Source organism: Rhinolophus sinicus, linkage group LG06 (assembly GCF_036562045.2).
Source record: "Rhinolophus sinicus isolate RSC01 linkage group LG06, ASM3656204v1, whole genome shotgun sequence".
Taxonomy (NCBI): Eukaryota; Metazoa; Chordata; class Mammalia; order Chiroptera; family Rhinolophidae; genus Rhinolophus; species Rhinolophus sinicus.
In genome coordinates, this window is record NC_133756.1 from 159,938,475 (window position 1) to 159,964,096 (window position 25,622).

The following is a 25,622-nucleotide window of genomic DNA, read 5'->3' on the forward strand; positions in this document are numbered from 1 at the left end:
ACAAGTTCTTCCATTAAAAAAGATCTCTTTGGGGATTGCCTTCCTCCCTCCGCGGGGACCTCCTTGAGTCCCGACAGGGTCACCTTGAAGGAGGAGGCGCCCTGTGGATGTCCGTGAAGCTGAACTGAGCATCTGTAGCCGCCCTGGGGCTTTCTCAGGGGTCTCCCATTTGATCTCTCCTCTGAGACTTGCCCACGGTCTGTGAAATGCGGAAACCGAGACGGGATGTGTCACCCAAATCAGATGAGGGAAGGGAGCCAGGATTCAAACCCAAATCTGGGGATCCCATCACCGACTCTGTGTCTCTTGTGAGGGGGTTGGAACGGTGTGGTTGAGCCCTCGTGGTTCTCACCTGATGCATTCTGGGTCCTCCTTTCGGGGGCAGGGCAGGGGTGGGGCCCACAGGAGGGTTCGTGCCCTCGGAGGCCACAAGAGGGCGCCAGAGACCAGAGGAGGGCCCGGTACTCAGGACAAGCCCAAACCCCTCTCCTAGGAAACTAGGGGTAGGGAGAGGCTTCTGGGTGGGAAGATGGGCCATTCCTTGCTGCCCCTCTTGGACACCCTGATCCCCCCCCCCCCCCCCCGCACACCACGGGCTCAAGGAGTCAGTAATCAAGGACCAACTGGTGAGGCCTCTGGGTCCTGGTTTACTCTGTGTGACCTTAAGCAAGTCCCTTAGCCTCTCTGAACGCTGAGTTCTCAGACAAGTCCACCCCTGGCCTTTCAGACTCCATCCCCCATAATACAGCAGAGGGGAAACTGAGTTCCAAACAGCAAAATCTGAGACCCACCGTGGTCTGCATAGGGCAGAACATATTTGGCCCTAGGCACTGCCCAGCCATCTGGTACTTGATTCTATTTGGTCCTGTATTCATTTTTGTCACATCCTGTTCCAAGCCTCAGTTTCCTTGTCTGTAAAAGGAGGTCAGTTCCCTGCGTTCTCATTTGCAACTCCAAGGTCAGAAAACCCTTCAAGATTCAGGCTGTACCTGAACCCCTGTTTCAGCCTCAACAAGCAGCCAGTCCGCCAGCCCTGCCCTCAGAAACAGCTCCTAGACTTGGTCCTACTTTGCCCCCTCAGTTCTGTTCTCTGATCCCGTGTTAGACCACCAGGGATGCACAGGCCTCATCCCAGGGAGCCCTGCATGCGGCAGAGATCCTGGCCCAGCTTGGGGGCAGCTCAGCAGGTGAAGGAGTCTGAGCACACCTCCACCATCCACCTTCCCATTGCCTCCTCATTCGCACTCCTCTCTTCACTGCTTCCTGGAGGCTCACCCAAGTGCAGGGGCACCGGCTCTCCCCTCCCAGCCCCTTTGGTATTGAGGTGCTGGCACCAGGTCTCACTGAGCCCTGGGGGTAGCGGATCATGGTGAGTGCACCTTCATTCCTGTGGTCCTTCACATTTCAAAGTGACTGCAGATCTGCCGTCTTCACAAGGGCCCTGCCAGAGGGAGTTATTATTACCCTCCCTTAACAGATTAATACTGGCAGGCTGGGGAGGTGGGAGGTGGGTGGTATGAGCCTGGAGCTCCTTCCCCAGGTTCCAGACCTAGGCCAGTGCCTGGCAGCAGAAGGGCAGCATATGGCCCCAGACACTGGGGACAGGGGCCAGAGAAAGGCCAGGCTGAGGTGGCCTTGATGTAGGCTTCTGTGAAGGGCCTTGGATGGTGAGAAAAAGAAACGGTCAGTTCAACGACCCAGGCCTAGCAGACAGAGGGTGGTTCAGATAAGTGGGGGACCCCAAAGAGGGGAAGGTGAGAGGCCAGTGCAAGGGAGTGGCAGGGACCCCGGTTTTTTGACCCCCAGAGCATAGCTCTCTGGGTCTGGGTGTGGCCCACACAGAGGCAGGCTCAGGGGTCTGTCACATCCACAGCCACATCTTAGGCCTTCGGAGCTGTGGTTCCTCTGCCCCAAGGTGGAGATTCAGCCCCAATGCTCTCCCAGTCCTGCCTCGGGAAGCCACTCTCAGCAGATGGTCCTGCAGCGCTACTTAGAATGGCCGGCCACCCTGACCTTGGCCACATGAGAAGTTCCGTGCCCTACTCCTGCCTCACGGAGCCAGGGAACGAGGACAGGCTGGCTGTGGGGTCACACAGCCCTGCCTGCTGCCGACCAGGTGTGTGGCCTTGGGCAGGTCACTTCTTTCTGGGCTGCTGTCTGTACACAATGGAGAACTGCCCCAGCTCAGGTGTGAAGGGCAAATGGTACATGGGACAGCCACCAGCAGTCACTGGAGCTGTCTCTACGAAGAGCATGTCATTGAAGGTTGGGGGAGCTGCATTGCTGCTCAGGTTCCAGGTTTTATTTAAGAGTGTGTCTATTGGGCTGGCTTTTGGGGAGGGCTGGTGGACATCGTGGGGTTCAGGGGTCTCACTCCCCAAACTAGTCCTTGGCAGCCCCACAGGCCCACTTCCCCGCTCACCCCAGCACACCAGTGTTGTGTCCTCTAAAAAGTCCAAAGTCCCAAATGAGTAGACATATGGTGATTTCATCATCCTGGCTTTTCTTCCAAAAACCTTCTCTGTACTGCTCCAACACGCCATAGGGGCTCCCACGCTCCACAAAGGCTGCAGCCCCATGTGGTTTTATCATTAGCAATCCCTCTGGGCGCACAGGAAGCCAGGCCCAAGCCCCCTGGACACCACCTCTCTGGCCCAAGGGCGCCACCAAGTCTGTGAGCTGCTTCGGGGAAGGGTGGGTCCTGCTTTCTTTATTCTGTGATTTGGGTGGGGTGCTGGGCTCCCCTCACCGACCCTTACCCCTACCCTGACCAATTGCCCTGGGGTGCTCGGCAAAGGTGGCCTCTCGAATCAGGCACCCTAGGGGCCCTGCCCCTATGAAGCAGGGATTCCTGTCTGCATTTGGCGCGTGAGGAAACAGATTCAGGAGGGGAGAGGACAGCAGTCCCAGTGAGTGGCACAGGTAGGATTCGAACCCCTGCCTGTCTACCTGAGACCTGTGCTGTGTGGTTCAAATGCTGAGGGGCAGAACTGGTGGCTGGGTGTCTTAACCCTGTCACAGACTGGTGGCCTTGGGCAAGTTCTGCGACCACCCCATTTGACATAATAGATTCATGGTAACATTTTTGTTTACTAAGGAGCAAAAGAAATGCTTATTCTGATGAGATCTCACACGGCACCTCAGAGCTGCTGTGTCGGGGCTCAGAAGCAGTGGCTGGGCCCCTTGCTTCCTGGGTCCTGGGCTCTGAGGTGCCACATGGGCAGATGGTCCCAGAGGCCTCTTCCTGAAGGAGCTCTGGGTGCTGGGTGGAATCAGCTGCCTTGTGCCCAGCCTCTGAAGGGGGTGCCTTTCACCCAGCATCCCAGCCAGCTAGGGAGTTGGGCAGGGGGTGAGGAGCGGGTGCTATCCCCAGGGTGGCCACACCTTTGTCCACAAACACTGGCCCTCCCTAAGTTCCCATCACAGCCGGTAGAGGATTCTCCAGCCTGTAAAACTCAAACCAGAGGCCTGAGCTCTGGGGCATGAGGGGGGCAGACACCTGTCCTCGGCCTCTCCTTCAAGCCTCACTCTCAGATCAGCCCTCACTTCCTGGGGCAGGCAGCCTTAGGGCGTTCACCCCCCACCCTGCCACCCCGGGTGTGGGGTGTGCAGCAAAGCCCCCGTGTGGTGGACTCAGAGGAGGCAGAGCTGGCCAGGTAGTGCTTCTCTCACCTTCCATGAGAACTCCTAAGTTCTGTTTTCGTGGTGCGTTCACAGCTTGAACAAGCATATTCCACCTCTTGAGTGACCCCTGGAAATTTGAGGGGCTGCGCCAAGCCTTCAGGCCTCCTGCCTGGAGTGACAGCATTTAATGTTCCACGTGAGTTTCTCAAATCTGAATCTACAGCTGCAGACTTTGGTGGTGGGGGTGTGAGCTGTGAACTTTGTTTTTCCTTTGAAGACTTACTTTGGATTAGAGACCCGGTGGGCCTCACACCCTGGAGTCGGGCAGACCGGGTTTGAATCTCATCCTGAGTACCTGTTCTTCAAGCCGTCTTGAGTCTCAGGTTCTCGGCTGTGAAATGGGAAGAACACTGACTCGCCTGGTCATGAGGGTCAAGGTACACCCAGCACAGGGAAAACCGTGAGCTGGTACCTCCTCGTGGCACCAGGAAGGCTGGCGATCAAATACCGGCCATCAGACCAGATGCTTGCCATGCGAGCTGGCACACACAACCTGGCCCTCAGAACCCGCAAGCACCGGTTCATATACTGTCTTCTGCCACAAGTGTGCCCGGAGCACGCTCCACCCTGCTTGCACACGGCTGATCCCTTCCTTGGCACACCAGTTCCCAGTTTGTCACCCTCCCCTCTGCTGGTACAAAGTATCCCTTCCCCTATCTGTGACGTTTGGCCCCACCTTTAGTAATTGTACTTTGGCTGGTCTGTACAGTCTGAGTACAAGCTTCGCTGTCTCTAAACCGCCCTGGGGCTAGCTAGCACCCAGCCCAGTCAACCCCTCCCAGTGCCAGGAGCCCCATGGGCGCCCACCTGTCTGTCCACGGCGAGGGTGGGGCCCAGGTTGGAAGAGATGCTGTGAAGATCGTACAAGGCAGGTACCTTCTCCCTGACCCCAGGGCAGGTAGCATAGTCGTGTCAGCAGAGGTTCTCCCAAATTCTTCACCCCACCCTCTCCTCAAACAAACTACTGTTCAGCTCCCACCCAGCGCAAAGGGTTTGTCAGCCTCATTTGCAGGCTTCACTCTATTGCGAGGAGGTCGTAGCTGCCACAGAGCTGAGTGTGACCAGGAAGGCAGTCCCTGCCACCTCACCCCAGCAGGCTTGCCACTCTGTCCCTGGTGGCATCTTGGCCCCCACAGTGCTCTGCCAGCTCCCCAGCAGGCACTGTGGGGAGCAGGCCCCTGGGAGACAACGAAGCACCAGAAGCCAGCTTCAACACAATGACTTTTTTTAATGCAAGAAAAATTCTTGTCTTAGTTGCTTTTTCTTCCCATAGGTGCGCATGGATAAGCCACTGGCACCTGAAACTGAATTCGCGACGAAGCGCCCCCATCCTCACCTAATACCATATGGAATGTTGGGCAGAGGCCGGCTGAACGTAACCAGGCCAGTTCCTGCCACTCAGACCCAATGGACAGAGGCCCGGAGAGCAGCACTGGGAGCGTGGGCAGGGGTCGAAGAGGTCAGTGGAGTCCCTGAGACCTCTGTGGGCGTGCTTGGTGGGAAGCCTGCTCCCCCTGCCAGTGGCTCTGCGATTGGCTCTGGCCTTGGCGGGAACCACTGGCCAGCGAGCACGGCCATGCTCCCGAGGCTGTCCTGGGACAGCCTGGCCAAGGCAGAACAGTAAGGCGGCCTGAACTGGCTGCTCGCTGGCTCAGGTTTATTGCTCAGCCTGGGGAGGGGCTTGTTTGAAGGGCATCCAAGTCACGTGCCGCCCTCCTTTACTCAGGGGAAGAAGGTAGGGGAGGGCTTCCATGGGAATTGAAGGGGGACGACAGAGGGTAAGGACTGGTGACAGAGGGTAGGGTCTCTGTCTGGCCACTAGACTGGGGCTGGAGCACCGAGCCATCCCAGGTTCATGGGGACCCACCACCCACCCACTCAAGGGTGGCGCAGAGAGGTATACCACAATGTTCCAGGAAAGTCAGAGGGTGCAGCAGGAAACACACCTCTGGGGTCCCTGGCGGGGTGAGCTCTGTATGCACCGTCTAATGGCTCCTGGGTAGAGCTGCCCCCTGGTTGGAGTGTGGGAAAGGAGACAAAAATCACAGCTTCTGAACAAGTGGTTAGGAAGTTACTGAAAAATTCGGTCAAGTATAAAAGGTGTCACTTACAAAACCAAAAGTAGCTTATATGTTTTTCTGCAAGGCGATTCTTACACACACCCACCCCCCACCGCAGCCCCCAAAAGGGAGCAGGGCCTCGCTTCTGTGACTGCTGAGTGAAGGGTGGGAGGGTCTGAGAGCAAAGAGTAGGCTCTGTGCACAGGGGTCGCAGGGCAGAGGGAGGCACAAGAACCTGAATCTGGGAGCACAGAGGAAGTCAACGGCCCAGAGAAGCAACAGGCAGCTCACAAACCAATGCGATCGGGTCGTTTCTGTCTACACATGGCCCAAGGGCCCAGCAATGCCAGAAGGGGTGTGCTGGGAGCGGCCACAGTGGCAGTACATGCTGCACAGCCAGAGCAGGGGGCAAGGATGCGGAAGGCAGACTGTGCGAGTGGGCGTGGGCCTGTCAGACGGAGGAGGAGGCAAGAAAGAAGGCTGCCTCTAACGTTATATATTAAAAATATCCATAGTTCTTGTGCATAAAATTCCATCATTCACATACGAGTATGACCCCTGCCTCCCCTGCTGGGCCCAGGAACAGCTTGAAAAGAAAGATGGTGGTTTTCCTTTCCAAGAGCTGAGGAAACAGCCACTCAGTCTTTATGGACCTTGAGAACTGGTGCCCCTTCCCCTCCCCCCAGTGTCTGCTGGGTGGTCACTCGAGCCTCCGCTTGGAGGGTGGGATCAGGTGTGGGGGCAGGTCGGTGGGCAGCTCGTGGCCCTCCAGCTTGACTTTGATGAGGTGGTTGGCCAGGGCGAACTCCTCGTCGTCCAGCAGCCCGTCCTTGTCCACGTCGGCCAGCTTCCAGATCTTGCCCAGCACCGTGTTGGGCAGCTTGGACTTCACCATCTCCCTCTTGGCATTGGCACCCGTGATCTTGCCGTTGACGGGCGACAGCGTGTAGAAGATCTCGTCATAGGTGGGCTTGTCCTTACCCACCACCCACTCAATGTCGTCAATGCCTTCACCGGCCCCCTCGCCGTAGCCGTGCCCGAAGGGCCCGTTCATGGTGCCGTCGAAGGCGCCCCCCTTCACGACCTGGGAGGGCATCAGGGACTCCTCCTGGCGCACCATCACCATCAGCCGGGCGATGTCGTTGGCCAGCATGTCGTCCACTGTGTCCAGCAGCTTGGGCTTCAAGGCCTGGAACTTGCTGAAGTCCTGGGTCTGTAGGAGTTCCTGTGGCGGGCGGGCAGGAAGGCGAAGGGTGGGTCAGGCCCCTCCCGGACTCCAGGCGGAGTGGGCAAAGCAAGGGTTCCCAAGAGAAAGCGGGTTCCGAGTCACAGCTGCTTAAGAGCTCGGGCAACTCAGTTAACCCGCTGGGCCTTGGCTCCCCAATCTGTGCATCAGAGGCAAAAGCAGTTCTCCTTCGCAGGGCTGTGGGATGAGGCCAGCGTGCCGGGCAACCCGTCCTCCCCCCGCCACCCAGGCTGACTCACCACATTCCCCTCCCAGTGTCAGGACCCGGGTCAATGTCTCCAATTTGGGTGGGGTGCAGCTGCTTCCACTTTGGGAAGCCTCGCCCCCTGGAGAACCACTGGGGCCACCAGCTGGGACGGCTGTACCTGCATCTTGCGAAGGCTGGGGAAGTCGCCGGCGGAGATCTGATGCTCCCGCTCGATCTTTGCGTAGATCTCTCCCAGGTTGTTCACCAGCTCTTTCTTTTTGCTCTCTTTACCAAAGACGTTGGGCATCTCCTTCTTGAGGGAGCTGATGATGTAGGCGTGGACCTGTGGAGACGGGAGGGGCAGACGTCAGGGGCTTCCTGGACACCTTGTCAGGAGTGTAGCCCCAGAAAGCTGGGATTATAGCCCGGGAGGCCAGAAAAACTCCAAAGCCCATGGTCTTAGTTTCTGCACACGGCCCCCCACCCCCGCAGCAGAGGTGCAGGGCCCCACCGTCCTGCATATGCAAACGTGTGGACACTGATGACCAGGTGACAAATCTCCAACATGGCCTGAGTTATGCGCCACTTTATCATCATGACAGTCCCAGGGATGACTAAGGATTAGAAAAATTCCACAAGGCTTTCCCCAGATGTTTCGAACTTTATCTTAGCTTTAATACCTTGCTTAGGCACTTGCCAATTCAAGGCGGCACACCCTTCATTTCCCCCACAGCCAGCCAGTAATGCTGGCAACCCTCCAAGGGCACCAGCCCTCCAAATCCTCTGCCTTGCCAAGCAATGTCCAGTCACGGAGGGCTGCAGCCAGCCAGCCTGCCTCGCCCCCACCCCCAGACTCCACCCCATCAAATCCCTTCCACTGGCATGGCCCCGTCAGCCCTGGGCCAGGGCCTAGCTGAGAACTGCCTGAGGGAAGCAGGCCTGTCACAGAGTGCAGCCACCACTCTGCCCATCACAGGCCAGCATGAATTGGCGCAGAGAGAGCCACTCACTCCAGGAAAAGGAAATGGTCTCGGACCAGCAGGTGGGGGGCAAGTTTGGAGACCACGGGGTTTCCCAAGCATGGTGACTCAATATGCCCAAGGGCCAGGCGATTACACACCACTTCTGTAAATGAACAGGCAGGGACCAAAGTCTGCCCTTTGTTCTGTCCCGGAAGGAGGCTGGGCCAGAGCACTGGCGACCCTGCCAGGAGAGGGGCTGGGCAGGGAGAGGGGAGCTGCCCTTCCCTGTGGCCTGCGCAGGGGCCGGAATGGTCTCTTCTCCATTCACTACCTGGTCCCTTTTGGGCTCAGGATATCCCTCAGTCCTTCCCTCAGGCCAGGAGCCAGTTACTCGGGTTTCCTTATGGGTTCCTTTCTTTGAACCAGCTCCACTCACCAGGAAGGTTCTAGAGGTGAAATATCTAGAAAAAAGTGCAGCCCTGTAGTCTCCAGAGCAGGCTTCTGCAACCTCGTTATGCATACAAATCATTGAGATTACGTACAAATGCAGACTCTGGTTCAGCAGGGCAGACGTGGGGCCTGAGAACCTACCTTCTAGCAAGCTCCGACCTGCTGGTCCATGAGCACTCTGGATAACCAGGGTGGAGACCGCCCGGGGGGAAAGGATGAAGGGTCAGTTCCCATTAGTCAGGGTACATGCTCCCTGACCCCAGGCTTCAAGATGGTGTGGGGTGGCCTGGGCCACTGTGTTCTGTCCATAGTAGTCTCCCCGGAGGCATGGCCCTCGGGGTCCCCCTTGGCTCCCAGGACAGAGCCTGTCTCCCAGAGAGGAGGCACCATTCCTCAGTTCTACGATACTCAGGAGCCTGCAGTGGCTGTTTCACTGGCCTTCGCCGAAGCCGTAACACTCACAGAATACCTTCCCACTCCTCTGCGTCACCCCTGCTGTCCGTGGCCGTTTTGCACAAGGGACTCTGCTGGCTGCCATCACTGACCAGCCCGGGCTGACAGCCAAGCTCTGTGCCATGATGGTGCGTGATCCTCACGTGTGCATTGACCTGGCCTGAAAACTTACCTGGGCAGGTTCAAGACTTGGCAGTATTCAAAATCAGATGCCCTCAGGGAACACGTTCTGTTCCTCTGTGCCTGAAGGGTCCACTGGTGGCATTAACCTTCATTTTCAGCCCCAGCCACCCCAGGGTCTCATTGAAGTGCTCGGCCAGGCACTGAGAGTCCAAACTCGAGAGCAATTCAGATGCTTCCTGCAGATGCCAGTGGGCACCATGCTTCCATGGAGGGGTAGGGATGGTTCTACAAGGCCTCTGGGGGCTGAAGCCACCCAGCGTTCTCTCTGGGCCCACAGGCTCGCACCCTATCTTTCCACTAGCTTCCTATCCTGGCTTAAGCATCAGCTCCCACCAGAGATCCCTGCCCCCAGTTTGGCCCACCCACCAGGATAGCTCCCCAGTGGTCTGCTTCTGCAGCAGGCTGTGTTCTCCCCAAGACACTACCAATAAATCGTGCTTTGTTTTTCCTTCTGTGTTCTGCTTTCCCCCAGACGCTGGCCAGTGCTAAAAGGCTGGGGACCTGTCAGTCCCAGCGCCCAGCACGTGCTGAGTGTACCTTGGTGCTCAACAGAGCTGGGAGGGAAGCCCAGGAGGCCTTGAACTGCACCTTCAGCCACTCCCACTCCCCAGGCTGTCCACTGTTACAGTGGTACCTTCCAGTTTGGGGTTTATATGCATTAAGAATCTCAGTTAAGAAAAGGCTGCGCCCCCAGGTGCAAAGAGAGGACTGGTTCAGACACAGCACAGTGCGGGTGTGGCCAGGGGTCTGCAGGGATTGGTCTGGGGCATTCCAAAAGGCAGACCAACCCTGAGGCCCCCTTCAGCCAGCCCAGCAGCAGGCCCCGCCCCCAGTCTACCTTAGCCAGTCCCAGCGCCCCCTACGCCGAGCCCAGCAGCAGGCCCCGCCCCCAGTCTACCTTAGCCAGTCCCAGCGCCCCCTACGCCGAGCCCAGCAGCAGGCCCCGCCCCCAGTCTACCTTAGCCAGTCCCAGCGCCCCCTACGCGGAGCCCAGCAGCAGACCCCGCCCCCCAGTCTACCTTAGCCAGCCGCGCCCTCTTGATCAGGTCATTAAGCTTCCTGAGCGCTGCGTTCCGGGGCAGAGACTGGATGTCTTTAAAGAGGTCCTGCTCCTCGGCCTCGAAGAGCTTGCGGTTGTCAGGGATGAGGAGTGGGTGGGACCAGAAGGAGCCGATGTAGACCCTGACCACCTCGGGGGTGTTGATGATCTTCCCCAGGGACCACATGAGGGCCCCGTACACCCGCATCAGCTGCTGCGTCTCGATCTGGTCGGCCTTGTTCAGCACCACGCGGATCTTGTCCTCGTGGTTCTTGAGGGCCTTGATGACCTCCGAGAACTCGTCTGAGATGTCCAGCTTGTGGGCGTCGAAGAGCAGGATGATACGGTCCACGCGCTCGGCGAACCACTCCAGGACCGCTGCGAAGTCGTACCCTGCGGGAAGACAGGGTGAGCCCGGGGCCCCAGGGGCCCGACGGCTCTGACTTGGCCTAGTACCTCTCTGCCTGGGGTCATTTAAATTTCCAGAATGTATTCACGTGCACAGCACAGCACCCTGAGGGCAGGGTCATCTCCATTTCTGTACCCACCATGGGAGCGCCCTCACCCATGCAGCACCTGGCATTAAGAGGTGCTTAGAAAATAAATAATGCAAAGGAAGTCACAGAGCCCACGCTCTAAAGTGGGTCAGACTACGGCAGGAGTAAGGAGGAGACCCCAGCAGCGTGGCTCAGCACCATGCGGTGAGGGCAGACGCAGGTGCGGCTGCCAGCTGCCACCCAGGTGCCCGGGCACAGCAGAGACAACCAATAATGGCAACACTACCTGTGGTTGCTATCTGTCCAGTGCTTACACACCAAGCTCCCCGTTCTGCAGGAATCTCATTTATTTTCTACAACAGGGGCTGGAAACTACAGCTTGGGGGCCAAATCTGGCCCACCACCTGTTTCTATAAACAAACTTATACTGGAATAGCCACCCTCAGCTGTACTGCCTATGGCTGCTTCTGTCTACAACGGCAGAGTTCAGTTGTTGCGACAGAAACCATAAGGCCTGCAAGCCGAAAATATTACCTCTCTGACCCCTCAGAAAGAGTTTGCTAACGTCTGCTCTACAACGAGCCTATGAAGTGCGACAAACCACTTCCTTCTCCAGGTCTTAAACGCAGCTGACTGAACTCCAGCTCTCTGCTCCATTCAGTACTGGTTCCCACCGACCAGTGAAGGTCCTCTGGTGAACAGTGCCATTTGTGGCAGAGACTGCCGACTGGAATTCTCCCTTTAATAACAGAACTGTCTAGTCTCAGCTGGATTCACCACCCCCCACCCCCCCAGCTTTCTGGCAGCTGAAATGAACAGGAAAAAGAGTATGAGCCCCCTTTGTCCTTCTCGCTTTCCTGAGAACTGGAATGCACATGGGATGACAGGAGCTGGAGTGGCTACTTGGGTTCAGAGACGAAGGCTGCACGTCCAGGATGGCCTTGGACGGCTATTTTTTACAGAAACTATCGGCTGTCTGATTTAAGCCAGTGGATCTTGGGGTTTCTGTAATGGTGGTTTAATTTGTATTCTGTTTTACAATTATGCCCTTCAAAATGTTTCCATTTCTTCCGCTGCCCCCAGAAGAAATGAAAACTGTTTCTCACCTTTCAGGAATCCTAAGAAAAGGTCGGAACCCATGTGGAAACAATGGCCTAAGAGTCTTTGGAAATCCTGGGTCCCAGCCCCTGCGCTGCTATTTCCTGCCTGGGTGATTCTGGGCAAGCCTCCCTGTCCCTGGGCTCTGTCTCCTTGGTCTTCACACACTACCCACAGGCCACCAAATATAGACTGGCCTTCTCAGGCACCACTGAGTCCTTTCCAGAGCTCAGTCAGGCTCTGGAGAATAAGCAGAGAAACCACTCTATAGAGAGGAGCTGAGGACACAGCCCAGAAACGGGACCAACCCATCTCCTCGCCTCACAGCCTGCTCCTGTACTCCCAACCTGGGGCCACGTGGGGATCCAGACATGCATTCTCTAGACTGCGGGGACAGAAAAGTAGTAGGTAGAGGTGAAGACCAAAGAAAAGGACAAAATGTCGAGAAAAGGCCCAGAGCGACCTACAGTGCCACGTGGAGGGCAGCCCTCTCCGTCCCTCTCGAAAGGAACCTGCGGAATCACTCATCACAGCGGTGGTACTTGGCTGCTCCCCGGCCTGCCAAGCCCCTGGGCTGAATGCAAGCCCACAGCCCGGGCACCTGACCCCCTCCACCAGGGTTTTAAGATAAACAGTGAACACTAGGGGCTGTGCCTGGGGGTAAAGCCCTGCCTGGTTAGATAAACATTCTGGCTGACAGGCCCCCCCCAGGTTCAAGTTTGTTTCAGAGTTGTTGTGTGCCTAAACGCAGCAGTGTTCTCAGCCTCTCCCCACACTCGGACACTCAGAAAGAACACGGACTTTTAAATAAGACAGCTCTGGATTCAACTCCCAGCTCTAGCCACTGACTGTGACCTTACGTTCTGAACTTCTGAGTTACACATTCTTCATCTGTGAAATTTAAAAACCCATTCCTCCTCCTAAGATCATGGGAGGGTCACATGAGGTGACGTCGGGCTCCCAGCACAGGGCCGGGCACTGGAATGACTCCCGTGAGTCGGACGAAGCACAAGCGAGGGGAGAGGTGACAAGGCGCACTGGAACAAGGGACAAGCAGCCTGAGATTGCATCACTGCTCAGGAAATAAGAGCAACAAATGTTAGGCCTGGCTCTGAGGCCAGAGGCCAGCTTTCACCCTTATGGCAAGACACCGAAACTTAAGGAAGACCCCAAATCCGCTGCTTCTGTCCACTTAGCATGGCAGCCTCTCCAGGGCAGAAATGTGCAACCTTCTCCCACCCCAGCACACCGGGGTTTCTTAACAGGGTGGAGGAGAGGTGGAGCTGGGGACAGCACAGCCACTGTGACTCTGAACTTGAGCCTGGGCAGGGGAGCAATCAGCCTTCTGGAGGCCCGGGCAGCCTTCTGGTAGCCCCACGGCAGGACTACCAGATTCCCCGTGCTCAGTGTGGCAGGGCATGGAGCAAGTGCCAGGCCACTGCTGTGATAGTCGTCAGCCACCTCACAGGGTGCTGGTTCCAAAGTTCAAGCCCCCGAGGACCCCAGACACCATGCACTGGCTGCTAGAGCCACGAAGAGGCCGTCCAGAGGAAGCAGTCAGCAGAAAACCAGAAAGGAAGGCTCAGGATCAGGCTGAGGGAAGCGGCAGGGAACGGTGGCCCGCACCCATCTGGGAGGCAGCAAAGCCTGCCTGGGCCACCCCGCCAGCGCCTTATATGGCCGGTTCTGGGAATGGCAGGTCAGCGCTGCAAAGTGATGACTCAGTGCTGAACCACGGCTCCCTCTCTGCAAAAATGAAGCCCAACATCTCCCCTCATCGAACTGTTTGTCCTCAGACCAACACAAGTTCATACGACTACAGAGTCACACAGCTGGGAAGGCGGCGATGCCAAAGCAAAAAGCGCTGGGAATAGGGGCGCCCTGACGGGCTGGGCTCGAGCCCAAGTTAGCTTTGGCCCAGGAGTGAGGACAGAGCAGGGAGCTGAGGTCACCCCCACACTCCACCCATGTGGCCTTACTCCCCCTCCCCCAACGGGAAAGAGACAGAACAGAGGAGGAAGGAGAAGTGAGGCATCAGTCACTGCCTACAGGTCGCCAAGCCCCCAGCCAGAGCTGAGTGGCCCCCCACTGCACACCCAATTACTCACCAACACCTCAACGGAGCCAACAGAGCTAAGTTCATTATTTTGCAGGTGAATAAAATTTCCTGTTTATTATGGAAAACGCTCACACTTTTGGTGAGGGAGACACAGTGGCTGGCCAAGTCCACTCACAGGTCACGAAAAGGTCTCAACACTCAGGCTTGTGTGATGTCGTCATAGGTGTATAACCATGGACAACCAGGTGGCGGCAGCCACTGCCAGGCCCACCCAGGGCCCCTCAGCCCACCTACGCCTCACTCGGCCTCACCTGGCACTAAGGGCTAGACCCAAGCTGCAGCGTCGAGCGCATCAAGTCCATGCAACTGGCCCGGCGGCCACAGCCACCATTGAGCCTGGAGATCTGAGGCAGGTGACAAGTACAGGGATGAGCTTGCCTGTGCCCCACCTCTACGCACCCAGCACTGTCCAAGGCAGTGAGCCTTCAGGCTTTGGGACACACTAGAGGTCAGCCTCAGTGATAGGGTACAGTTAGTCACTGAATCAGGCGTCAGCCACCATCTGATGCCCAGCAATTCCGCAGCAAAAGTGGGAAGTCCCAGTGTCCTGGGTCAAAGAGAAAACTGTCCCCACCCCCAGAGACGGGGGAGCCAAGCTAGAGCTTTGTCTGCAGGAGTGACAGCGCCAACACCGGTAACCCATGAAGGACACAGGCATCATAGAAAGAAAAGGCTGACCCTGCAGCACAAGTAAGCGCCAGGCCATCTCTGAGAAGGGACATGCTCTGGCTCAGAAAGTTCTGGGCCTTGAAGACATTATGAAATATTGAAATAAGCCAGTCACAAAGGACAAATACTGCAGGATTCCATGTACAGGAGGTCCCTAGAGAAGTCAAATCCATAGAGACAGAAAGCAGAATGCTGGTTGTCAGGAACTAGGGGAAGGGGGAATGGGGGGTTAGCGTTTAAAGGGGACAGAATTTCAGTTGTAAATGATGAAAAAGTCATGGAGATGGATGGCAGTGATATTGATACAACGTGAATGTACTTAATGCCACAGAAATGCACACTTAAAAATGGTTAAGTCTTATGTTCTGTGCCTTTTAACACCCCCACCCCAATGCACAGAGTCCTGGGGGTGGGGGAAGAGAACAGAAAGGCTGAGCCGATCAGGCTGTGTTCGGTCTCAGGGGAGTGAGCACGCTGGCCGTGTGGACAGGAGGCCGAAGCGTGCTTCTCACCTCAGCTCCGTTCCCACGGAGCCCCCTCCGGGCCCTTCTGCTGCCTCCTCACTGGGTCTGCCTTCCTGACAAGTCACGCTTCGCGCCGTCCAGCACCGAGGACGCATCCTCGCCCTACGCTAGCACCCTCCAGACACAGGTAGTTCCAGCAGCTGGGGGAAAAGCTGCTTCAAATATTCCAAGTTTCTAGAACACGAACAATAGAGGGTTTGTCTCCAATCAACTTCTGTTTCCTGCCATTCAAGCTGCGTGGGCCTGGATATTTCTTGCCATAGCTCTCCATCACACGTTTCCAACTCGTTTGTGCTGGGCCCAGGAGAGCAAAACAGAGATTAAAGGGCTGAGAATCGACACTGTGAGGACTTGTGCCTGCGCTTCCTTAAGCTAAAGACAAGGATTTATCCAGTACAGCCCAGTGGTTATTAGGTGAAAGGGGCCTCTCCACGCCTAGGTAGTTCCAAGAAAACGAGGTGTCTATCTAAGAGAAATTAAAATCAAAATTCGCACTGTACACAAATGTTTATAGCAGCTTTATTCAAAACTGCCTCCAACTGGAAACCCAAATACTCTTCAACAGGTGAACGGATAACAAATGACGGTGCACCCACAGGACGGGACAACACAGCAACAGAAGCAGCAAACCGCTGACACTCGATTACATGACGAAGCTCCAAAGCACAGGCGAAGGGAAAGCAGACAGACGCAACTTCATACTGCACCATTCCATTTACAACATTCTGGAAAAGGCAAAACTTTAGGGACAAGTACCACCCTCAGCAGGTTGCCTGGGACTGGGAGTGACTATAAGGGGACACGGGGAACTTTCTGGGGTGACTTGGTTGTGGAGGTGGTTACATGACTGCTTCAGAGAGCTGTACACTGAAAAAGGGTGAATTTTACTATGTATAATGTAGACCTCAATAAACCTGACCTAACAAGCAACAAAACAAGAGACTGGGGGGCCCAAGGGGATGACGGATGGACTCGAATCAGGCCCATTTTAATCCCGAATCTTCTACTCAAGCAGCGGTATAACCCTAGCAAGCCAGGCTCCGTCTCTGCAGCTGTCTGTCCTCACAGGGCTGCTATGAGCATCGAGTGGGCGCCTGGCATACTGTAAGCACTCGGGAAACGTTTGCTAGTATTTACTCACAGGATTTGTAGTTTGGACTCAAGAAGCGCGGATTCAGATGGGTGTGTGGGCAACGACCACCTCTAACGCTGCGAAGAATGCCTCATACCCCAAATATAAACGGAACGTGCAGGCGCTCGGGCCAGCTGCTACCCAGCCGGCTGCCAGGCTCGCAGCCTCGGACAGGTGCCCGCGCCCGCACCGGCTGGTACCACTCCTCCGCGGGCTGAGCGGCCCACGCCCGTGGCAGGCAGAGCCGGCAGCATTCCCAAAGAGAACCCGGGCCAAAAGCTGTCAGGCTGGACTGGGGGGAGGGGGGACCAGCAGGGGGCGCTGGCGAGAGGGAGGCTTCCAGGAGGTTGCTGTGCGGGGGTGAGGGGGCCGGAGGACCTGGAATCCGAAGGGAAACCCCGCTGAGTCAGTGCTTCCCAATCCTCAGCTCCTCGGGATGTTACTCAGAAAAAGGTCTTCCTCATCAAAGTCTGGAAACTCCTGTATTTTCCAGTGTCTTTATTTTCAACAGCTGACACTTGTAAAACACTTTATCTGAGCACCAGGCACCAGGGCGGGAGCTTTCCACATGGACATCCCGGCACCCCCGACAAGAACAAGTGACTGGATTGCTATCCTGTTTTACTAGTGCAACTCCCAGGGGCTGCAGCAACTCCTGAGGGCCCCTGGCCCCTAAAGTACTGAGCTGGGACTGGAACCTTCTGTCATTAGCTGTGTTGTGGGTGCTGGGAAGCCAGGAGGCACGCAGCACTCAGCCCTGAACAAGGCTTTTGGACAACTTCATGGAACATTCTATGGGCTGAAAAACCCTGGTGAAACACTGGCCTGGAGGGCTTTTAGGGGTGGGGCATCTCAGGAGGTGGTCAGCATGAGGGTCAGCAGGAAGGGACACCTCTGGGTCAGAGCGCTCCAGGTCCAGGCCGGGGAGGCTGTACCTGACCATTAAGGAGCAGGCCGGCTCCGGCTCTTGGATGGAGTCTGGGAACCAGGACAGTCAGCTGGAGGGCAAGTGAGAACACAGGAGACCAGCAAGCCCTGGCCAGGCCTCCTAGTACCAATCCATGAGGGGAATATCTGGCTGGAAGCAGAGAAGAGGGGAGAGGAAGAAGATTCCAGCATTGCCCTCAGGTCCATTTCTGATCTCAGGCCAGGAGAGAAGCATTTTAGGAGCACTCAGAAGCCCTGCACAGTAATAAGCTAAGAGGGTCAGCACTAGTCTGATCCAAGCTCTCAGGGGCTCCTTCACCCCAGAGCCCCCTTTCTCAGACAGTGCGGGGTGAGCACAGCCTCTGCTGGGTTCCAATCCTAGCGCCGACACAAGCTAGCCTGTGTGTCATCTTGGGCTAATTACTCAACTTTGCTAAGCCCCTGTTTCCTCATCTGAAGAGCAGCAGCTTCCTCAGCGGTGCAGCTGCTGTGACAACTATGTGGAGTGGGTCCATGGAGCAACGGTCAGCAGAAAGCCAGGCACACGGCTGGCTGGGCTCCAACCTCCTCCTCCAAGTTCAAACAACACTTCCCTGCTGACATGACTTCCAAGGGGGAAACTGAGACACAAAAGTTCCGGCTCAGCTCGCAGCCACACAGTGACAACGGCAGGGGCGTGCACTGGCAGGGTCTCTGACTCCTGTGGTGGGGCTTCCGCTGAGCGCCTGCTGTGGGAAGACCCTGACGTGACTGTGGGCAGCCAGCAGCCTGGGAGCCAGGGCATCAGCCTGGCTGGCCCCAGATACCCTTTGGAATGCCCTTTGTCTGTCACACAGGCAGCACTCAGGAATGAACACTGTTGGCAGGTCACCTTCTCTGCTGACACAGGAGAACGCTATCTTTACAATCATTCAGGAGATTAGCACACGGAAGGGCAGCCCGAGACCCCCGGAGTGATTCTTAGGGGTCTGTCGCAGAGCCTGGGCTGTGTCCTGACTTCCCTGGGCCTGCATGGGCCCTACTTTATCTTTCCTGCACACAATGAGGATCATGGGGAAAAGGGGGAAAAGTCAGGAGGGGCCCAGCAGATAGGGTGGGAAATGGAGGCAAACGTAATTAGCAACTCTAATGTACATGCAACTTCCAGAAGGGTGTTCCATTTCCAGGGAGTGAGGCTGGTGGACCACAGACATGCACGCTGTTTGCCCGGGCCCCAAGGTTTCTGTTGCTGTTGGCTCTATCTTTCTGAGAGGGAAACACCTGCTTTCCATGCTATCAGCAAAGGGAACAGAGAGGCGGTGGCTGGGGAGCCTGGAACGCGCTGCCCTGCTCTGACTTCCCCTGCTGGACAGGGCAACATGGGACCTTGGCAATGACTGATGGGTGGGGCTGCAAGGAGGAGAAATCCACTCCTTTTCCATCCAACCAGTGGTCACCACCCCTGGAGCCCACACCCAGGACATCTAAGAGGTACTGCACGATGGCCCTTCTCCTGCTGGCAGCATGTTGACACCAAACATATTCCACAGCAAATCCCAACTCGTAACTTTTAGTAAAACTTTAAACCCAGACCTGCAGGGTTATGGAGGGAAAGACATGGTCTAGGTAAAGCTAGTTTGATGTCTTGCTGTTTTGTAGGAGGAAGACCTCGCCAATCACAGCAATGCACTCATCTGTAAGCCACCCTCCTTCTTCCTGCCCCTGATGGGGCGGGAGGGGGGGCTGCCTTCTATGGCTGCCCAGGGACCCAGAGGGGCTACACCTGGAGAGGCACAGGCAGAGCACTAACGGAGCCCCGTGTCTTCTGCTTGCCTCTGCCTCCAGGTATCTGCCATCTGCTCAGGCAACCTGAAGGCCCGTCTGCCAGCCGCATCCTACCTGGCCCCATCAAATGCACCCTGTCTGCCTGGAGGGCACGCGGAGACACTGCTCTGGTGCCTGTCACAGAGAGCAAGCTTAGACACCACCGCCTGCCTTTTTGCTAACACGGAAAGGAAGCAGAGGGAAGGGGAGGTAGGGGAGGGCAACATCCCAGCAGGCAGGGCCTGGGTACATAATGTATCAGACACACACTCCCAACTTCTCAGATGGCTAGCTTCTAAAGATACAAGCTAAAGGGTCAAAGACAACCCACAGGGGAACTTCCCAGTACCGGTGGAAAACAGCTATTTCTGAGTTTCCTTTCATGGGACAACAGGGCCACAAGAACCCTAAACCCTTTCCCTCAAATACCTTCACTCCCACCCAGCTCTGCAGGCCATACTGAGCTTGGCATTCTGGGAAGTTAAGCCTCTTTTCGTGAGCTGATGTCCCTCATCCAAAGATGTGTATGTATCAACTGGGGCTGGGAGCACTGGGCAAAGTCCCTTTGCCTACTCCTCTGGGTCATTCCAAAGACAGCTCTATAGAGTCCCTCCAGGAAAGCTCAGCCCTGGAGGCAGATTGAGAATCAATTCCCTTTTGCTGGTCTTTCCCTTTAAGAGTAACTAATTTGGTTTTCTAGCCTGGCTTAGGCAAATAACCAGACTTGCTTATTAGGCATTTTCTTAAAACCAGGTAGGAACAATAGCAGTAAGAAAGGAAAACCTGGCCCTGGCCTTTGTAGAAAGGGTCCCCAAATTCGCTCCATTGAACTCCTAGAAGTGTCATTATCAACAGGCAGACAACTTAACAGTTTAAGGCAGATCTAGAGACAGATAAAGCAGGCTCAGTATGCTTTGATGCCATCCTATATAGACAGGAAGGAGCCCATAGGCCTGGAAAAGAAGAGAAGCAAGGTTTGTCGGCACTGAGAATACCCCTCCGGCCCCCCCAGCCACAGCAGACACACTGCCCACCACATGTCAAGTTGAAGGCTGCTGGCTTCAACTGCAAAGCTCACCAATACTGGACAACCCAGAGGTAAAGTGGAGCTGGGAAGATCTGCAAGCTGATGATAAACAAACAGGTCACTTGTCCTCAACCTCTCTCTGAGTTTGATTTTCCCATTTTCCCACTTGCAGCTGCAGGCTTCACTCCTGGTCTGCCACGTATCACCCTCCTGCCCTCAAGTTCCTCCAGGTCCCGAGCTCCCCTCCTTTCTACAAAAGGGGGAGGGGGCAGTTACAGCAAAATTAGAACCCAGTTCAGGCACGTCCTGAACCAGATCTTCAGAAAATCTTGGCAAAATCGAGCCAGGAGTTTACACAAGTGGAATGGGCCTGGTGCACTAATACTCAGCACAAAAACCTTCCGCCGTGCACAGCACCCAGGGAAGCCGCTACTGACCACCATTTAAGCAAATTGAAACACATCCCGAGGCAAACTGTTCTCTCACAGGCCTGCAAGACTCACCAGCAATGTATGTGGCTTTGGGAGGCAAAGCTTTTAAACACCAACTAAGGTGTGAGCTTCCGGGTGTGAAGAGTCCCTGGGGGACAAGGGCTCGTTCAGTCAGCAGCACTGGCTGAGGTTTCTTGGGCCCAGATACTGAGCAATTTCCTGTGACCTCCCAGGCAGCCCCAGGCACCATCTCCCAATCCTGTCCTTCCCAGCATGCCCCAGGGGCTAAAAACCACAAAAGCCACAGAACACGGGCTGTGGACGGCTCCTGCAACCTTAGCAAAGGGAGCCAAGGAAGAAAGCAGCCCCTGCCTCTCAGGCCTCGAAACACTATGAACACACAACACCAGTAGAGAATGGGTTCTCATTTGGGCGGGGCCAGACTTCACGGGCGATATGTGTCACAGACATCAGATGGAAGTAGCCCTGGGCTGTGTCACAGCCGGTTACCTCTGCTGATGCGCTGTTTCTCTCCAGACAGGATCCCAGGAGTGTCAATGATGCTTATGCTGTCCAAGACCGGGTTGGGCAGCTGGGCACACATGAACCTGCACAAGAGCAAGAGCCGGAAGAGAGAGAGGTCAGGACGCGGCCATCGCTGCTGTCCATGCTCCACTGTCACCTCTGCTTCCTTTTCCGAAGCAAGGAACATACAGGAGGCTTTCTATCGTCTTGTTTCCAGGGGTGGCCATAAAACTGTACATGTTCTCTTAACTGGAGTCCAACCAGCAGCTCAAACTGGCCCGCATCAGCAGTTTCCTCACGTTAGCTTCTCCCCCGGAGTTCAAGAGTTCAGCTCTCAAGTTGCTGACATGTTAGTGAAAACTGCAAGGAGCCTAGGCCACCGTTCCAATACAGAAGGGAAGCAAAAGGGTGACACTGGAACCTTGGGGCTCCATGTTAAAATTTCCAACCACTTGTCTACATTTCCACACACCGAAGACAGATGGTCCTTTCCCAATGCTGCTGGGCCCAGCCCTTGCCGTCCACCCAGCTGTTTGGGGGAAGGGACTGCAGCGGGTGGCCAGTGAAAGCTGGGGGACCACACAGGCTAGGTGGTGGAGCAAGCAAGTACAGACACCATTCTCTGACTGTCCAAACTGGTCCAGGCAGAATGAAGCCACAGACAGGCTGGCAACCCCTGAGTGAGGGCTTAGCTGTGCGTGCCTAAGATCCCCCTGGACTTAGAACAGCCCAGGACAGCAAGGGGCTGTCCCAACTGATAGCAGAGATTCTTGATTGGACACAGAAAAGGCTCCTTTCAAAACTTCTCTGAAAAAGGTATTGTGAGCAAAGAAAATACTGACCCATTGTCTATAGGACGCAGGCTTAAAGCTGCCTTTCCAACAGCGGGGAGGAATCTGAGCTGATTAGCTTCCCCTTTTGGCACCACCCCCCAAGTGACCAGTGGCCCACAGGCCAGGGGCAGCTGGCCAGGGGTGAGAGGTGGCCTGCAAACACAACAGAGCAAATCCAGCTGACCCGCACGGTGCACTAAATTGGACCTCATCTTCCCCCATGGAGCAGCAGAGCTGTGCGTGGGTAATTAAGTGCGTGCCAGACCTGGGGTTCCTGCTAGGGGAGGAGTCCCTGGAGAGAACACCGAACTAAAAGGATTTGAAGCAGAATTGGCTCTGGGTGGTAACATACATAGAAATATTTTGCGAATGAGCCTGGTGAGTAAGTTCACATCTGTAGGACTCAGAAATAATTGCGCTGCAAAGCCCAGGGCGTGTGGTGGAAAACATAAAGTACAAGCAGTACAGATGCATCCCATCCCATGTTCTCACCAGCAAGGATGCACAGATTTCACCTCGAACTCCAAGGGGGTGGTACCGGTTACGCAATGAGTTTTCACAGCACGATCTTTGGACACCCTGACTATGCCCTGCCTCCCTCTGCTCCATCTGATTTTAATCTTAGAGCAGCCATTTAGGGGGAAAAGGCCGGAAAGGCAAGTTCATGACTCAATGGGTCTCTTCAAGGGCGCTGGGAGAGGCTGTGTCAGCCAGAGAAGAGCCCCCTTTGTGTGCCCTGGCTAGTGGGGAGGCACAGGCTGACACAGCTCCAGGACTCAGTTCCCGTGCAAACCCATGCCCCACCCCATCTTTGGCTGACAAGGCCCCTTTCAATAGGGCCATTAGAATTTGGGGACCTTCTGGGGATAAGGTGGTGGCAAAAAGGAAACAAGTGTGGTTGTCACATCCTGTGGCACCAATGTCATCAAAGTGCCTGTCTGGGACCCAGCACTCCTGACTTTCTCTTTGTATTGGGTAGAAGCCATGCTGGCTGCACACACAATCAGAGCTGCATCCACTGCTGGGTGAGCTCCACAGACAAATCGGCCTGGCACAGGGACCGTGGTTTACTGAACCCACGAGATGGGGGTTGCCTAGATGGCTAAGATCCCTTCCAGCTCTGAAACCTTAGGTCTCCAAATCCAGAAAACAGGCCATATGCCCGTTTTTCCTTTCAGAAAAGGTCTTCTCTCACAAGCAGAAGTGGAGACCTAAGGACCGTCAAGGGAGCTATACCTACCCTTCCTTCTAGCTCCCCAAAGTTCTGCATAAAAGTAGAGAACTAATAATGCTTGGAATTCCCAGCATAGCAGCCAAACTTTCCACAAGATCGCACCACGCCCACCAGCCAACAGTCTGAGCCAATCCCCTACGTACATTCACGATAATTCTAAAACACCAGCATCCTCTGTCCAGAGGAAGGCTCCAGGCTAAAAGGGCCACGCCTCTTCAGGAGTCTCACCAAAGAGCTTTACTCAACTCTGGCCCTAACACACAAATGCTATCAGCTAAAAAAACAGGAGAATGGGGTGGTCCGGTGGATCAGGCGGTTGGAGCGCTGTGCTCCTAACGCTGAGGTCGCCGGTTCGATTCCCACATGGGCCAGTGAGCTGCACCCTCTACAGCTAAAGTTGTGAACAACAGCTCTCCCTGGAGCTGGGCTGCCGTGAGCAGCCGGAGGTCGGTGTGAGCCGCTGTGGGCTGTTGCAGGATGCTGTGCTGCCAGGAGCAGCAGCGAGCGTGAGCAGCTGTGGGCTGCTGTGTGCTGCCGTGGACTACCACATGCTGCCATGAGCGGACAGTGGCCAGCGTGAGCGGCCGGCAGCCGGCATGAGCTGCCATGAGTGGCTGACCGATGACTGACAACTGGCTGCCTCAGCCGGGGGGAGCGCAAGGCTCATAATCCCAGCATGGGTGGGGGAGCTGTGTCCTACACAACTAGACTGAGAAACAACGGCTTGAACCAGAGTGGGGGTGGGGGAGGAGGAAACAGGGGGAAAAAAACACCAGGAGAATGAGTTTAAAAGCCTGAAAAGGGCAAAATGACAACAGTAGCCTGCCCGTCTTCTCTGTTAAAGGTCAACTCTGTTCCTGGAGGTGGGGGCAAGCTGGTGCTCCCTGGGCAGAGCGGCTGGACAGTGTCCGAGAAGGAATGTGGTCATACAGGGCAGAGACCTAGACGGCAAGCATCAAGGATTCTTTCCTAGGCTCGTACCCAGCCCCACTCCTTGAATGGGAGGTGGCAGAGAGGGCAGCTCTGTGAAGTCCTGGGATGCTCCATGGGGGTGGGGGCAGGGATTTTAAGAACACTGACGAGCACTTCCAAGTTCCTTTAGAGGAAAGTGAGCTTTGGCTGTTGCACTCCTGAGAGAGGAGGCCAATGCGTTTCATTCATAGCAACACAGAATCTTGGAGGATTATCCTCATCATGAGACGTCAGATTTCACCCATTTTACTGGGGAAACTGAGGCCCAACTAGATTAAGGCAACTCCTATGGAGTTTAGAGAGGAACTCAGGGTCCAAATCATATTTCATTTCAGGGGGCCCAGGGACGCCGCCTGAGGCTGCTTCATGAAACCCACAGACTCGGGGAGGAGAGTTCTAACCCCATCTGTCTGCTGCCCCAAACTCAGCAGGCCACAGCACATCCTCCCGGTTCCTCCTACACAAAACCACAGGTCCCAGGGGAGGCACAGCACAGCACACATCACATTAGCAAAGGGAATGGCTAAAAGTTTCACCATATTTTCCCAGACACTTAAGAAAAACCCTTGAAGGAAGAGGGGTGGTGGTTTGAATGAATTAGGCGCGTCCAGTCTGGAAGAAGGAGATGGAGACAAGACTAACCCTTGGTTCTGAGGGAAGTGGGGCTGGGACCTTTGGGAGTTAAACTGATAATCTAGAAAATTCTGGGGGTGACAGAAGTCGGGGAAGCCAACGACGCCCACTCCCAGAGCCCCAGATGGGTTTTCTAAGGGAAGCGGCAGGGGACCCTGTTCCAGGGAGTGGTCGCTGAGGGTCTCTCCGGGGCCTCGGAGACAAAGGAGGGAGTGGGGCAACCGCGGGAGGGTCGGGATCCGAGTGCGGGGTCGGGGCCCTGGTCGTCCCCCTTGTCCCCAGAGGCTACCTGTTGAGGAAGGCGTTGCCGAAGGCGTTGAGCTTGCGGAAGGGGCGCCGGGGGTCCACGACGAGAGCGTTGCCAGGCACCACGCCCTCGGTAGGGCCGTGCATAACCGCGATGAACGAGTCTGTGGTGGGCTCGGGCCCGATGCGCATCCCCGGGAAGTCCTGCTCAATCAAGTGCCGGATGAAGGTGGTCTTGCCCGTGCTGTACTGGCCCACGAGCAGCACCATGGGCTTGTTGTCGAAGTCAGCGTCCTCCAGCGCGGGCGAGTGGAACTCGTGGAAGCGGTAATGCTCCTCCAGGGGCAGCAGCTTCTGTGCGTACAGCTGCCGCAGCCCCTCAGCCACCGTCTGGAAGAGCTCCGGTTCCTTCTTGCGGCGGGCATCCTTGCTGACCCAGCTGAACATGCTGCCGGAGACGGGGCTGGCTGCTGCGGAGCAGAACGGAGGCTGTGAGCTGGGCGAGGGCGCGAAGCCGAGGCGGGGCCCGGCCGGCAGGCGGAGGGGTAGCGGGGCAACAGGGCAGGGGGCGGGGAGCGGCCCACACTGCGCAAGCGCACGGCACAGCCCGCGGTGCGCCCTCTACGCAGTGGACGGCGCGCTGTACCGAGAACCCTTTATAAGGCCCGTCCTCCCGTTCGGGTGCGCG

General features: G+C 56.1%; 1 protein-coding gene and 1 long non-coding RNA gene across 2 annotated transcripts; one reads left to right on the forward strand and one right to left on the reverse strand.

Annotated features, from left to right (window-relative positions):
• Positions 1 to 2,558: 2,558 nt before the first annotated feature.
• Positions 2,559 to 5,078, forward strand: LOC141572286 (uncharacterized). The gene is made up of 3 exons (XR_012497631.1): positions 2,559 to 2,922; positions 3,718 to 3,820; positions 4,958 to 5,078. It is a non-coding gene; the product is annotated as an uncharacterized LOC141572286 (long non-coding RNA).
• Positions 4,893 to 25,622, reverse strand: EHD1 (EH domain containing 1). The gene is made up of 5 exons (XM_019737842.2): positions 24,978 to 25,622; positions 21,002 to 21,099; positions 10,245 to 10,657; positions 7,356 to 7,520; positions 4,893 to 6,969 (listed from the first exon to the last, which is right to left on the reverse strand). Exons 1-5 carry the CDS (start codon positions 25,379 to 25,381, stop codon positions 6,445 to 6,447), a joined length of 1,605 nt encoding a protein of 534 aa, XP_019593401.1. The 5' UTR covers positions 25,382 to 25,622; the 3' UTR covers positions 4,893 to 6,444.